This window comes from Lipotes vexillifer, unplaced genomic scaffold, assembly GCF_000442215.2.
Source record: "Lipotes vexillifer unplaced genomic scaffold, Lipotes_vexillifer_v1.1 scaffold217, whole genome shotgun sequence".
NCBI lineage: Eukaryota > Metazoa > Chordata > Mammalia > Artiodactyla > Lipotidae > Lipotes > Lipotes vexillifer.
This window is the reverse complement of record NW_006788200.1, coordinates 864777-880243: the sequence shown is the minus strand read 5'-3', so window position 1 is coordinate 880243 and position 15467 is coordinate 864777. Positions and strand designations below refer to the sequence as shown.

At 38.2% G+C, this 15467-nt stretch overlaps 1 protein-coding gene across 3 annotated transcripts in view; it reads left to right on the top strand.

Moving 5' to 3' along the window:
* KIF3A (kinesin family member 3A) overlaps positions 1 to 15467 on the top strand; it is an 81463-nt gene that overhangs the window by 29255 nt on the left and 36741 nt on the right. For all 3 annotated transcript variants that reach the window (XM_007461339.1, XM_007461338.1, XM_007461340.1), the window contains exon 4: positions 56 to 140. In XM_007461339.1, coding sequence (XP_007461401.1) covers positions 56 to 140 — 85 coding nt within the window. The remainder of the gene's footprint in view (positions 1 to 55; positions 141 to 15467) is intronic.

Genomic DNA, 15467 nt, shown 5'->3' with positions numbered 1-15467 from the left:
AAAAAACTGTTCTAATATTTCACTGTTTTTTTTTTTAAATGATGTTCTATTACAGATTTTTGGTTCGAGTGTCTTATTTGGAAATATATAATGAAGAAGTTCGTGACCTTTTGGGCAAGGATCAGACACAGAGGTTAGAGGTATGGATAATTGAAATTGGAGCATTTTCCGAAGCAATAGAATGTGTACTAAATTAAGCTCTTTTTTGAACAAAAGGTACTTTAAATATTTTACTTATTTTTGAACATGTAATATGATAACATAGTTCAAAAATAAAAGTATTTTAAACATTTATGCATTGGAAAGTCTTGTTCCTACGTCATTTCTCCCCACCCTAAGATAACCACTTTCAGTGTTCTTTATGTAAATACAAACAAATACAATTTTATTTTTACTCCAAAAGTAGGACACTGTATACATTGATATGCACCTTTTTTTTTTTTTTTTTTTTTTTTTGGTATGCAGGCCTCACACTGTTGTGGCCTCTCCCGTTGCGGAGCACAGGCTCTGGACGCGCAGGCTCAACGGCCATGGCTCACGGGCCCAGCCGCTCCGCGGCATGTGGGATCCTCCCAGACCGGGGCACGAACCCACGTCCCCTGCATCGGCAGGCAGACTCTCAACCACTGTGCCACCAGGGAAGCCCCGCACCATTTTTTTAATTAAATTTTTTATTGAGATAAGTGTAAATTCATATGCAGTTGTAAGAAATAATACAGAGAGATTACCCTTCACACAGTTTTCCCCAGTGGTAACATTTTACAGAGCTATAATGCAATATCACAACCATGATATTGACCTTGATGCAATCCACAGATCTTATTCAAATGCCCCCAGTTTTTCTTGTAGTCATTTGTGTTGTATACTGTTTTATCATGTGTAGATTGGTATATCCACTACCACAGCAAGGTACTAAACATCTCAGATATGCCTTATGTTGCCCTTTTATAACCACATCCACCTCTCCTATGACCACTCCTCTCTGTCCCCATCCCTAACCCCTGGCAACCCCTGATCTACTTTCCATTTCTACAGTTTTTTCATTTCAAAATGTTATGTAAATATAAACATACAATATTGTAACCTTTTGGAATTATCTTTTTTCACTTGGCATAACTCCCTAGGGATTCATCCAAGTTGTTGCATGTATCGATTGTTCGTTCATTTTTATTACTGAGTAATATTGCATGGCGTATTTAACCATTCACCTGTTGAAGGACATCTGGGCTGTATACAGTTTGGGGCTATTATGAGTAAGACCACTATGAACATTAACACACAGATTTTTTTGCAAATGTAAGTTTTCATTCTCTGGTATGAATGCCCAAGAGTACTCCAGAATTTATTTTAAGTCAGAAGTTTTTAAAGTGTCAAAAATATAGGTATTAAGACTAATCATGAATGTAGTCATGAATACTTGTGTTTTCAGTCTTTCTTTTACTTGAAGGAAAAACCACACTTTCTGATTGAGAAACTCTAGTTTGTATACTTCTGGGTAATAGATTGGCACTAAAGACTACTTTCATCCAGCATCTTAGAAAAGGGAAATGTGAGATTATATGCATAAATGTCAGATAATCACAAAATTTGTGAATTGGTACATTATGGTTTTAACTGACAAGTATAGCTGATTCACAGTCATTATTTTTTAATTGAGATATAATTTACATAACATAATATTCATCCTTTTAAAGTGTACAATTTAGTGATTCTTAGTATATTCAGAAAGTTATGCAACCATCGCCACTGTCTAATTCTAGAACATTTTCATTACTCCAGAAAGAAACTCCATGGCCATTAGGAGCCACTCAACATTCCCCCTCTCCCTCCTGGTAACCCATAATTTACTTTTTAGCTCTATGGACTTGCCTATTCTGGACATTTCATTTAAATGGAATCATACAATTGTGGTCTTTTATGTCTGGCTTCTTTCACTTAGTATAATGTTTTCAAGATTCACCCATGTTGTAGCCTGAATCAGTATTTCATGTTTTTGTTTTGTTTTAACAGCCTGTACACGTTTTTATATGAATACACGTATACCTCGTTTTATGGTGCTTCACTTTATTATGCTTTGCAGATACTGTGTTTTTTACAAAATGAAGGTTTGTGGCAACCCTGCATCAAAAAAATCTGTTCAGCTCCATTTTTCCAGCTGCATTTACTTACTTCATGTCTCTGTGCCACATTTTGGTAATTGCAATATTTTAAACTCTCCACCAGCAAAAAAATTATGACTCACTGAAGGCTCAGGTGATGTTAGCATTTTTTAGCAATGAAGTGTTTTGAAATTAAGGTACATACATTTTTTTTAACATAATGCTGTTGCACACTTAATAGACTACAGTATAGTGTAAACATAACTTTTACATGCAATGAGTAACCAAAAAATTCATGGTACTAAATTTATTATGGTGGTCTGGAACTGAACCTGCAATATCTTCGAACTGTATATTTTTTCAGTTCTCTTGGTTATATATCAGTGAATGTAATTGTTAGATAATGTGGTAACTGTATTTTTAGGAACTGCCAGACTGTTTCCCACAGTGGCTGCACCATTTTACATTCCTATCAGCAATGTAAGAGGAGTCCAGTTTCTCTACATCCTCATCAACACTCGTTATTACCTGTCTTTTTTATAGCCATTTTAGAGGGTGCAAAGTGGTATCTCATTTGTGGGCTTGATTTCCATTTCCCTGATGGCTAATGATGATGAATATCTTTTCACGCCATTTGTGTATCTTCTTTGGATAAATTTCAGTTCAGATCCATTGCTCATTTTTAATTGGGTCTTTGTCTTTTTGTTATTGAGTTGTAATAATTCTTTATATATTCTAGATACAAGTTTGTTAACAGATATATGGATTTACAAAAATATTCTCCCATCTGTGGGATTGTCTTTTCACTATCTTGATGGTGTCCTTTGGAGCAGAAAAATTTTAAATTTTCATCATGTCTGGTTTATCTATATTTAGTTTTGTTGCTTGTGCTTTTTGGAGTAGTATCTAAGAAATCATTGCTTCATCCAAGGTCATGAAGATTTATGCCTTTGTTTTCTTCTAAGAGTTTTATAGTTTTACCTCTTACACTTATGTCTTTGATTCATTTTGAGTTAATTTTTTATGTACCATGTGAGGTAGAGGACCAACTTCACTTTTACATATGGATATCCAGTTGTCTCAGCGCCACCATTTATTGAAAAGACTATTTTCCCCTCATTGCACTTTGCTTTTTTCACTGAACAATGGATTGTGGCAATTTTTCCACATCAGTACAGAGAAAGCTTCCTCATTCCTTTTTTTTTTTTTTAAAGGTTCATAATATCCTTTGTATGCACATAATTTTAATTTATTTAGCCAGCCCTCTGTTGATGAACACTTGGGTTGTTTAAGATCTTTTGCTGTTACACACAATTCTGTGCTAAATAGCCTTGTACATACAACATTTCATACATGTGCAGGCATATCTGAGGATAAATTCCTGAAGCAGGGTTGCTGAGTCACATGGTAAATGATTAGTAACTATTGCCAAATATATTAATATAGTGTATGAGACACTAGATTTAGTGTATGAGACAAATGGTTAGCCTTTAAAATATTAATATTGGAATTTTGATAGAAATTGCATTGTCAGTAAAATAATTAGAGTATAATGGTAAGAGTAGTCACCATTGTAGAATGGTGTAGAATACACTTAGAATAACAGCAGCTACCATTACTAAGCTTTTATAATGTGGCAGTAGGCATTCAGTACAGTAAATTGTGGTAGTAGCACATACTTTATTTCATTTAATCTTTCAGCAGTTCAGTTTTGTTATTGTAAAAAAATGAAACCTAGAGGGGTTTCCTGACTTGCTCGTGTCGCAGGTAAGTGGATTAAGGATTAAAGGGTGATTTCTCAGGTTTTACCGTCTTAGTTTGAATTCTGGCTCTGAGTTCTTAAGCAAGTTACTTACCCTCTATGAGCCTTAGCTTTGCCACATGAAAATGGAAATCATAAAAGTATCTACTTTATAGGATTATTGCCAACATTAACAAATTAATACAAAGTTTTTAAATCATTGATTGACACGTAATAAAGTATTCAATACATTTTAGCTTTTTTTTCTTTTTAAGTTTACTATAAAGCTGAGCTTTTGGAGCAGTATATTACAGGCTTAGGTATTATTTGTGTTTGTTGGACCTTAGTGAAGACTTAATCTATAATGATAATGTGTAGACAGCAAATATAGAGATAAGTTTCATTTTTGCTAGTTGTCATCTTTGGTTTTGATGGATACTTTAATTCTGTGCTTTTTACCTTTTAAAAGTTTATTTTATTGCATAGATTATTAGAATAAAAATCATTTGGACAGATTTTCCATTTTTGTAACAGTAATTATAGATCAGATTTATTCTCAGGAACAGTCTTGTCAATGGTTCTCAACCACATTAGACCCAATGCCCCTTTTTTATAACATATATCTTGTGATGCCCCTTTGACTATCCTGAAATAAATTTCATAGATGATGAAATCTATCTACACACATAATTTAAAAATTATCAATATACTGCCCTATTAGAATATAAAAGAGAATAAAATTAATTAAAAACTAAAGTGTTTATATTTCAATATATAAATGCTTAGATGTGATCATACTCAGTGACATAATGAAGTAGTCAGAAGCATGTATAATCATTATGATTGTAGCAGCTACAAATGCAGACTATTATAAGTATGTTGTATTGGTGATCTAAACATCTTGATTGGTGTTACTGTCAATGATATGGTCTTTTAAAATAGTAACTAGCTCTTGGTAGAGTTCTGAGGAAAATAAAGTAGTTCTTTCCTCGGTTTTCCTGCATTCCTATATTATTATTATTACCATGATAAAGCACTTTGTCTTCATATGTACAATAGAGTTAGGGTTTAGATTCAGGTAATTGTAAATTGTTTTTTCACCCATGTTAATATCTGGTAGGACATTCAAAGTTGCATGGGACAATCCATTGACTGTGACCCATTTCATTTCAAGGTGTTTAGTATCCCAGGCCCCTGCCTATGAATACTAATAGCGTCCTCAAGTGAACCAGAAATTCCCCCACAAACTTCTAAAACATTCTGGGCAGGGGAGTAACTGCTGCCATTGAGATTCATTGTTTTGGCGTTATAAACTGTTTGTTATACAAATTAAATTTCTGTGTTTTTATGATAAAAATTCTTTGCTAGCATTACCATCCAATTTTTTTTAAACTTTCATAAACAAATAACAATAATAGACAGTAATACATACTACTCACTCACATTCACGTGCCTCATTTCTAGGTGAACTTGCTGGCGCTGACCCAGACTCATGACTGACTTTAAGCTATTAGTTTTTAGGAGTGTCTAGACCACATTTAAGTTACCAGGACTCTCTAACAAAGGTAAAGACCAGGGCCCTCTAATGAGAGTCAATGTCAGGGGTATCTCTGAGAACGATTAATCCTTTAATTTCCTTTCTTTCCTCCTGGTGGGATCTCCTCCCAAACCAGGGCCAGGATCCCCTAATGAGGGTCAAAACCAGAGAGAAAACAGGATTCAAACTCGTGTACTAAGACACCCGAGATAAAAGTCAAACTAATTCCAGAAGGCTCACTTTGATATGATATCATAAAAGCCTATGCATAAGGAATTTTATCCCATTTTCTTTCCCTTTTAAAAAACAGTTCTAGTTGAATGTAGGTGTTATAGTCTAAAGACCACTGAGGGGCCATTGTTCATCAGAGCCTAAGGAATATTGGGGCCATGTGGTGTTACAGTAAAATATCATTCTCTTTCTTTTCATGGGAGCATAGCTGCAGTTCTTCCAGTTTTAGGGGACTACAAGATAGAACAGAGCTCTCATTACCCATTATTCTTTCACATGGCTGATATAACCGGAAACAGACAGACTGGCAGATCAGTATCCAGAGTCTTCTCAGGGTCACCGTTTCCTAACATGAGAATGGAAAGTTTCCTACCTACCATTCCAGACAGGGGTGCAGATGAGCCTTGGTCTAACAGGGAGTTTCTCAGTTACTGCTCAGGCAGTGCTGGATGGCCAAGGGACTCCTTGATCCAGAAGGGAAAGTCCAATTAAAGTGGTACTCTGCTCAAAACAAGATGGCCATGTCATACACCTTCCCCCACAAAAAAGTAAAATTCCAATCAAGGCAACCCAGTAGGGAAGAATGCCCTGGTGTTGTAACACACGAGGTTACACCACTTACCAGAGATGTCTTACACCAGGACCAGAGCCTTGTTTCCTTTACCAGGGAATCGAAAACACCATGGGCCAGTGCTGCCTGGTTAGTGGCAAGCACTTGGGGCTGTCCCTGAGACAAAAGTACTCAGGCACCTGCTGGACAAAATCGGAGTGCCAGTGTCAGCCCAGGGCTGATGTGCCATGAGTGAGATGCCACTCAAGGTGGCTGTCCCTTCATGATCACCAAAATTGTTACTGAACCAAACTTGGGTCTGCTTGCCTGCCACACAGCAAGGCAAATTTACTGACACTGGGTTGTGTTGAAGGAAAGTACACTGCTTTATTGCAGGGCACCAAGCAAGCTCATGCTCAGAAGGCTCAAACTCCCTAATGGCTTTTTTTCAGGGATGGGTTTTTAAAGGCAACATTTGCGGTGAGTGTTGCAGGGTGCATGACTCCTGATTGGTTGGTCGTGAGGTAACAGGGTGATATTTCGGGAATCTTAATCATCAACCTCCTGGTTTAGTCCAGTCTGAGGTCTAGTGCTTGTGGTCAGCCTGTAGTCATCATCCTCAACCTGGATGGGGGTCTTGGTTTCTACAGAACAACTCCAAGATACACATCAGATGGTTTTATATATTCCTTGAGGAGCAACTAGGACTCTGTTTTATACCTGAACTATTGTTTCAGCTATAAAAAGCAGTTTTTTGACTGCTTTTGTTTCTGCACTCCTTCACTTCCTTAGTAACTGCTTGACTCTGCTCTTTGGAATTCAGGAAAAGCCTGGGAAACTAAATCCTTTTTCTACAAACAAGAAATGGGGGATGTGGAGGGGCTTTTTTTACCTGGGAGGGTCCCGCAAGGTCCTGCCTTTTTTTATTTTATTATATTTTTATTGGAGTATAGTCGGTTTACAATGTTGTGTTAGTTTCAGGTGTACAGCAAAGTGATTCAGTTATACATATACATATAATTCTAATCTTTTTCAAATCCTTTTCCCATTTAGCTTATTACAGAGTATTGAGTAGAGTTCCCTGTGCTATACAGTAGGTCCTGGTTGGTTATCTATTTTAAATATATTAGTGTATATATGTCAATCCCAAACTCCCAATTTATCCTTCCCCCCAACCTTTACCCTTTGGTAACCATAAATTTGATTTCTAAGTCTGTGAGACTGTTTCTATTTTGTAAATAAGTTCATTTGTATCATATTTTATAGATTCTGCCTAGAAGTGATGTATGATATTTGTTTTTCTCTGACTGACTTCACTTAGTATGATAATCTCTAGGTTCATCCATGTTGCTGCTAATGGCATTATTTCATTCTTTTTAATGGCTGAATAATATTCCATTGTATAAATGTACCACATCTTTTTTTTATTAATTAATTAATTTATTTATTTTTGGCTGTGTTGGGTCTTCATTTCTGTGCGAGGGCTTTCTCTAGTTGCAGCAAGCGGGGGCCACTCTTCATCGCAGTGCGCGGGCCTCTCACTATCACGGCCTCTCTTGTTGCGAAGCACAGGCTCCAGACGCGCAGGCTCAGTAGTTGTGGCTCACAGGCCTAGTTGCTCCGCAGCATGTGGGGTCTTCCCAGACCAGGGCTCGAACCCGTGTCCCCTGCATTGGCAGGCAGATTCTCAACCACTGCACCACCAGGGAAGCCCCAACCACATCTTCTTTATCCATTCTTCTGTTGATGGACATTTAGGTTGCTTCCATGTCCTGGCTATTGTAAATAGTGCTTCAGTGAACTGTGGGGGTGCGTATATCTTTTCAAATTATGGTTTTCTCTGGATATATACCCAGGAGTGGGATTGCTGGATCATATGGTAGTTATGTTTTAGTTTTTTAAGGAAGCTTCATACTGTTCTCCATAGTGGCTGTACCAATTTACATTCCCACCAACAGTGTAGGAGAGTTCCCTTTTCTCCACACCCTCTCCAGCATTAATTGGTTGTAGAATTTTTGATGATGGCCATTCTGACTGGTGTGAGGTGATACTGTGTAGTTTTGATTTGTATTTCTCTAATAATTAGTGTTTTGTTTATCTAATAATTGGTGCTTTTCAGCCATCTGTATGTCTTCTTTGGAGAAATGTCTATTTAGATCTTCTACCCATTTTTTGATTGGGTTGTTTGTTTTTTGATACAGACCTGCATGAGCTGTTTGTATATTTTGGAGAGTAATCCCTTGACGGTCGCTTCGTTTGCAAATATTTTCTCCCATTTTGTAAGTTGTCTTTTCATTTTGTTTATGGTTTCCTTTGCTGTGCAAAAGCTTTTAAGTTTTAATTTGGTCTCATTTGTTTATTTTTCTTTTCATTACTCTAGGAGGTAGATTGAAAAAGATCTTGCTGCAATTTATGTCAAAGAGTGTTCTGCTTATGTTTTCCTCTAAGAGTTTTATTGTATTCGGCCTTAAATTTAGGCTTTTAATCCACTTGAGTTTATTTTTGTGTATGGTGTTAGGGAGTGTTCTAATTTCATTCATTTACATGTAGCTGTCCAGTTTTCCCAGCACCACTTATTGAAGAGACTGTCTTTTCTCCACTGTACATTCTTGCTTCCTTTGTCGTAGATTAGGTGACCATAGGTGCATGGGTTTGGTCTCTTTGTATTTTCTATTTCTCCCTGGTTCAGTCTTGGAAGGTTGTACCTTTCTAAGAATTTGTGCATTTCTTCCAGATTGTCCAGTTTTTTGGCGTATAGTTGCTTGTAGTAGTCTTTTATGATCCTCTGTATTTCTTTGTATTTCTTTGGTGTCCATTGTAACTTCTCCTTTTTCATTTCAATTTTATTGATTTGAGCCCTCTCCTTTTTTTTCTTGATGAGTCTGGCTAAAGGTTTATCAATTTTGTTTATCTTTTCAAAGAACCAGCTTTTAATTTGATTGATCTTTTCTATTGTTTTCTTCATCTCTATTTCATTTATTTCTGCTCTGATCTTTATGATTTCTTTCCTTCTATTTGGTTTTGTTTGTTCTTTCTTTAATTGCTTTAGGTGTAAGGTTAGGTTTATTTGAGATTTTTCTTGTTTTCTGAGGTAAGGTTGTATTGCTATAAACTTCCCTCTGAGAACTGCTTTCGCTGCATCCCATAGGTTTTGGATAGTTGTGCTTTCATTTTCATTTGTCTCTAGGTATTTTTTAATTTTCTCTTTGATTTCTTCACTTATCCATTGGTTGTTTAGTAGCATATTGTTTAGCCTCAACGTGTTTGTGTTTTTTACAGTTTTTTTCCTTATAATTGATTTCTAATCTCAGAGCATTGTGGTTGGAAAAGATGCTTGATATGACTTTTAAAAATAAATTTATTTACTTATTTTTGGCTGTGTTGGTCTTTGTTGCTGTGCACAGCCTTTCTCTAGTTGTGGCGAGCGGGGACTACTCTTCGTTGTGGTGAGCGGGCTTCTCACTGCAGTGGCTTCTCTTGTTGTGGAGCACAGGTTCTAGGCACATGGGCTTCAGTAGTTGCAGCACGTGGGCACAGTAGTTGTGGCTCTTGGGCTCTAGAGCGCAGGATCCGTTGTGGCGCATGGATTTAGTTGCTCCACGGCATGTGGGATCTTTGTGGACCAGGGCTCGAACCTGTGTCCCCTGCATTGGCAGGCAGATTCTTAACCACCACACCACCAGGGAAGTCCTGATATGATTTTAATTTTCTTAAATTTACCAAGTCTTGCTTTGTGGCCCAGCATGTGATCAGTCCTGGAGGATGTTCCATGTGCACTTGAGAAGAATGGGTATTCTGCTGCTTTTTTTTTTTTTTTTTTTTTTTTTTTTTTCCTTGCGTTATGCGGGCCTCTCACTGTTGTGGCCTCTCCCATTTGCGGAGCACAGGCTCCGGACGCGCAGGCTCAGTGGCCATGGCTCACGGGCCCAGCCGCTCCGCGGCATGTGGGATCTTCCTGAAACGGGGCACGAACCCGCGTCTCCTGCATCGGCAGGCGGACTCTCAAGCACTGCGCCACCAGGGAAGCCCTCTGCTGCTTTTTAATGGAATGCTCTATAAATATCAATTAAGTCCATCTGTTCTAATGTGTCATTTAAGGCCTGTTTTTCCTTATTGATTTTCTGTCTGGATGATCTGTCCGTTGTTGAAAGTGGGGTGTTCAGGTCCCTCACAATTACTGTGTTACTGTCACTTTCTCCTTTTATGGGTCTTAACATTTGTCTTATATATTTAGGTGCTCCTATGTTGGGTGCATATATTTAGAATTGTTATCTTCTTCTTGGATTGATCCGTTGATCATTATGTAGTGTTCTTCTTTGTCTCTTGTAACAGTCTTTATTTTAAAATCTATTTTGTCTGAAATGAGTATTGCTACTCCAGCTTTCTTTTGATTTACATTTGCATGGAATATCTTTTTCATCCCCTCACTTTCAGTCTGTATGTGACCCTAGATCTCAAGCGGGTCCCTTGTAGACAGCATATATACAGGTCTTGTTTTTGTATCCATTCAGCAGTCTCTGTCTTTTGATTGGAGCATTTAATCCATTTACATTTAAAGTAATTATTGATATGTATGTTCTTATTGCCATTTTGTTAATTGTTTTGGATTTGTTTTTGTAGATCTTATTTCTCCCCTTCCTCTTTTGTTCTCTTCCTTTGTGGTTTGATGACTAACTTTAGAGTTGTGTTTGAATTCCTTTTTCTTTTTTGTGTGTGTATCTATTGCAGATTTTTGATTTGCCATTACCATGAAGTTTGATTTAAGTTGCTGGTCTTTTAATTTCAAATGCATTTCTAGTATCCTGCATTTGTACTCTCCTCTTGATTGCTGGTTTTGATATTGTATTTGTGTGTAGATGATTTCCTACCTTTAACATGTTTGCCTTTACTGGTGAGCTTTTCCATTCATAATTTTATTGTGTGTATTTACATCCTTTTTTTTTTCTGCCTAGAGAAGTTCCTTTAGCATTTGTTGCAAAGCTGGTTTGGTGGTGCTGAATTCTCTTAGGTGTTGCTTGTCTGGCAAGCTTTAGATTTCTCCGTCAAATCTAAATGAGAGCCTTGCTGGATAGAGTATTCTTGGTTGTAGGTTCTTCGCTTTCATCACTTTATTTTTGTTTGTTTTAACACCTTTATTGGAGTATAATTGCTTTACAGTGGTGTGTTAGTTTCTGCTTTGAATCAGCTATACATATATATATATCCCCATATCCCCTCCCTCTTGCGTCTCCCTTCCACCCTCTCTATCCCACCCCTCTAGGTGGTCACAAAGCACTGATTTCACTTTAAATATATCATGCCACTCCCTTCTGGCCTGCAGAGTCTCCGCTAAAAAATCAGCTGATAAGCTTATGCGGATTCCCTTTTAAGTTATTTGTTGCTTTTCCTTTGTTGCTTTTAATATTTTTCTCTTTGTCTTTAATTTTTGTCAATTTGATTACTACATGTTTTGGTATGTTCCTCCTTGGGTTTACCTGGCCTGGGACTCTCTGCACTTCCTGGACTTGGGTGACTGTTTCCTTTACCATGTTGGGGAAGTTTTCAGCTATTATCTCTTCAAATATTTTCTTAGGTCCTTTCTCTCGCACTTCTACTTCTGGGATCTCTATAATGTGAATGTCAGTGTGTTTAACGTTGTCCCAGAGGTGTCTGAGACTGTTCTCATTTTTCATTCTTTTTTTAAAATTCTGTTCCACAGCACTGATTTCCAGCGTTCTGTCTTCCAGCTTACATATCCATTTTTCTGCCTCATTTACTCTGCTGTTGATTCCATCTAGCATATTTTTCATTTCAGTTATTGTGTTGTTCATCTCTGTTTGTTTGTTCTTTAGATCTTCTAGCTCTTTGTTAAACATTTCCTGTATCTTCTCAGTCTGTGCCTCCATTCTTTTTCTGAGATCTTGGATCATCTTTACTATCATTATTCTGAATTCTTTTTCGTGTAGATTGCCTATCTCCATTTCACTTAGTTGTTCTTCTGGGGTTTTATCTTCTTCCTTCGTCTGGGACATAGTCATCTGCCATCTCATTTTTTCTACCTTTCTGTGATCGTGGTTTCCATTTCACCAGCTGCAAGGCTGTAGTTCTTGTTGCTTCTGCTGTCTGCCCCCTGGTGGATGAGACTGGTCTAAGAGGCTTGTGCAGGCTTCCTGGTGGGGGGAACTGGTTCCTGCCCACTGGTGAGTTGAGCTGGGTATTGTCCCTCTGGTGGGCAGGGCCGTGTCAAGGGGGCTGTTTAGCAGGCAGCTGTGGGCTCAGGAAGACTTTAGCCAGCCTGTCTTCTGATGGGTGGGGCTGTGTTACCACCCTGTTGGTTGTTTGGCCTGAGGAGTCCCAGCACTGGCGCCTACAGGCTGTTGGGTGGCTCCAGGTCTTGGTGAGAAAATGGCAGCCTCCAGGAGGACTCATGCCAGTGAGTACTCCCTAGAACCACTGCCACCAGTGTCCTTGTCCCCACAGTGATTCATAGCCAACCCCTGCCTCCCCAGGAGACTCTCCAAGACCAGCAGGTAGGTCTGGCCCAGGCTCCTATGAGGTCACTGCTTTTTTCCCTGGGCACTGGTGTGCACGAGACCTTGTGTGTGCCCTCCAAGAGTAGAGTTCCTCCTTCCCCCAGTCCTGTGGAATTCCTGCAATCCATCCCCACTGGCCTTCAAAGCCAGATGCTCTGGGGGCTTCTCCTCTCAATGCCAGACCCCCAGGATAGGAAGCCTGATGTGGGGCTCAGAACTTTCACCCCTGTGGGAGAACATCTGCGATATAATTATTTTCCAGTTTGTGGGTTACCTACCCAGCAGATATGGGATTTGATTTTATTGCGATTGAGCCCCTTCTAATGTCTTCTTGTGGCTTCTCCTTTGTTTTTGGATGTAGGATATCTTTTTTGGTAGGTTGTAGTGTTTTTTTTTTTGATGGCTGTTCACCAGTTAGTTGTGGTTTTGGTGTTTTCTTGATACAGGGTGAGCTCAGGTCCTTCTATCTGCCATCTTGTCTCAGGGTCCTGCTTTATATCAGAATCATATTCAGTTTCTTCATATTTCATGTCTAATTAGTTTATCTACAATTAATAATTGAATATAGAATTAATATCTTGTGATTGGGAATGACCGTAGACTTTGCAGACTGATGCCAGTTTGAAGAATGTTTGTTTTCAGTCTGCAATGAGATGAGAATAGTAAATGAAAGTACATGCTTAAAAACTTTTATAGCAATTTGACATTGTCATGGTATCCAAGTGCATGATTTTTGTATTTTTCAGAGATATCACTTTCCACATTAGAAATATACATATAATTTTTTACCATAGATTTTTCTGAGAAGCATTGATATAAACCAGTAATATTCAAACATTTTAAAAGATTTAAAGCCATTAAACAGTTGAATCAAACCAAACCTTATGTGGAAGCCCAATCTATAAAATACATGAAAGTAAAGCTCTCTTTAGAACTTGTGTCTGGGTCTGAGAGCCCCCAAACTCACACAATGGCTCCCTCATTGCCACCATGGACCCTTTAGTGCTTGTCAGAGCACAGTTTGAAACCCACTGGTTTATACAGACCAACACATTTCTTTACTGCTAGTAAAATTAAGGCTTAATGTATATCTCATGACAGAAAATAGGTAATTTTTCCTAATGTATAAATATATCATAAAAGAGACTAAAAAGGGCTTCCCTGGTGGCACAGTGGTTGAGAGTCTGCCTGCTGATGCAGGAGACACGGGTTCGTGCCCCGGTCCAGGAAGATCCCACATGCCGCAGAGCGGCTGGGCCCATGAGCCATGGCCGCTGAGCCTGCGTGTCCGGAGACTGTGTTCTGCAGTGGGAGAGGCCACAACAGTGAGGGGCCAGCGTAATGCAAAAAAAAAAGAGAGAGACTAAAGAAACCCAAAACCTCTAGATTTAAGATCAACACCTAGAATTTAGAGTATTTGCCTTTGTGACTTTTGTGTCTGATATAAACTTTTGTTTATCATCTTTGTGCAGTCTTATGACCTTTGGAATGGCTCGCCCCACTGGCAGCCACAGGCCTCTGCCTCAGTTTCACTTTATTCTGTTGATTTGTTGGATGTGACTTCTAGGGCCTTGAAAAGTGAATTTTGTATTTCTATTTGTATTTTACAGATAGTATTAAAATACTATCTGTATTTTAAATAAATATATCCCAAATACAGCCTTCAAGTTGGGTAAAAGTTCTCGTAAGGTTACTCATGGAAAGGTAATATTTTTACGTGGATACCATAGATCTGCTTATTTCATTCAGCTGTGTGAAATACTCCAGTGGCTTCAAATTGCTGTTAAGATAAAGACCAATAATTAGAGAAGTGCAAATCAAAATTATAATGAGGTACCACCTCACACTGGTCAGAATGGCCATCATCAAAAGGTCTAAAAATAACAAATTCTGGAGAGGCTGTGGAGAAAAGGGAACCCTCTTACACTGTTGGTGGAACTGTAAATTGGTGCAGCCACTGTGGAAAACAGTGTGGAGATTCCTCAGAAAACTTAAAATAGAGTTACTATATGATCTAGCAATCCCATTTCTGGGTATATATCCAAACAAAACTATAATTTGAAAAGATACATGCACCCCAGCGTTCATAGCAGCACTACTTACAGTAGCCAACGCACAGAAGCAACCTAAATGTCCATCGACAGATGAATGGATAAAGAAGATGTGGTGTGTGTGTACACACACACACACACACACACACACACACACACACACACACAATGGAATACTATTCAGCCATAAAAAGGAATGAAATAATGCCATTTGCAGCAATGTGGATCAACCTAGAGATTATCATTCTAAATGAAGAAGTCAGAAAGACAAATATCACACAATATCACTTATATGTGGAATCTAAAATATGACTCAAGTGAACTTATTTATGAAAGAGACTCACAGACATAGAGGACAGACTTGTGGTTGCCAATGCAGAGGAGGGATAGGGGAGGGATGGATTGGGGGTCTGGGATTAGCAGATGCAAACTATTATATATAGAATGGATAAACAACAAGGTCCTACTGTATAGCACAGGAGACTATATTCAGTATCCTGTAATAAACCATAATGGAAAAGAATATATATATATGTGTGTGTGTGTATATATATGTATATACATATATATAACTGAGTCACCTTGCTGTGCACCAGAAACCAAGATTTTGTGTATCAACTGCAGTTCAATAATAATAATAAAAAAAGACCAATTACTATTCTTAATCTTATCTCTGCCTCTTAATCTTATCTGGCTACCTCTGTAGCCAGATATCCCACCTATTTCCCCCCCTGCCACCTACTCTT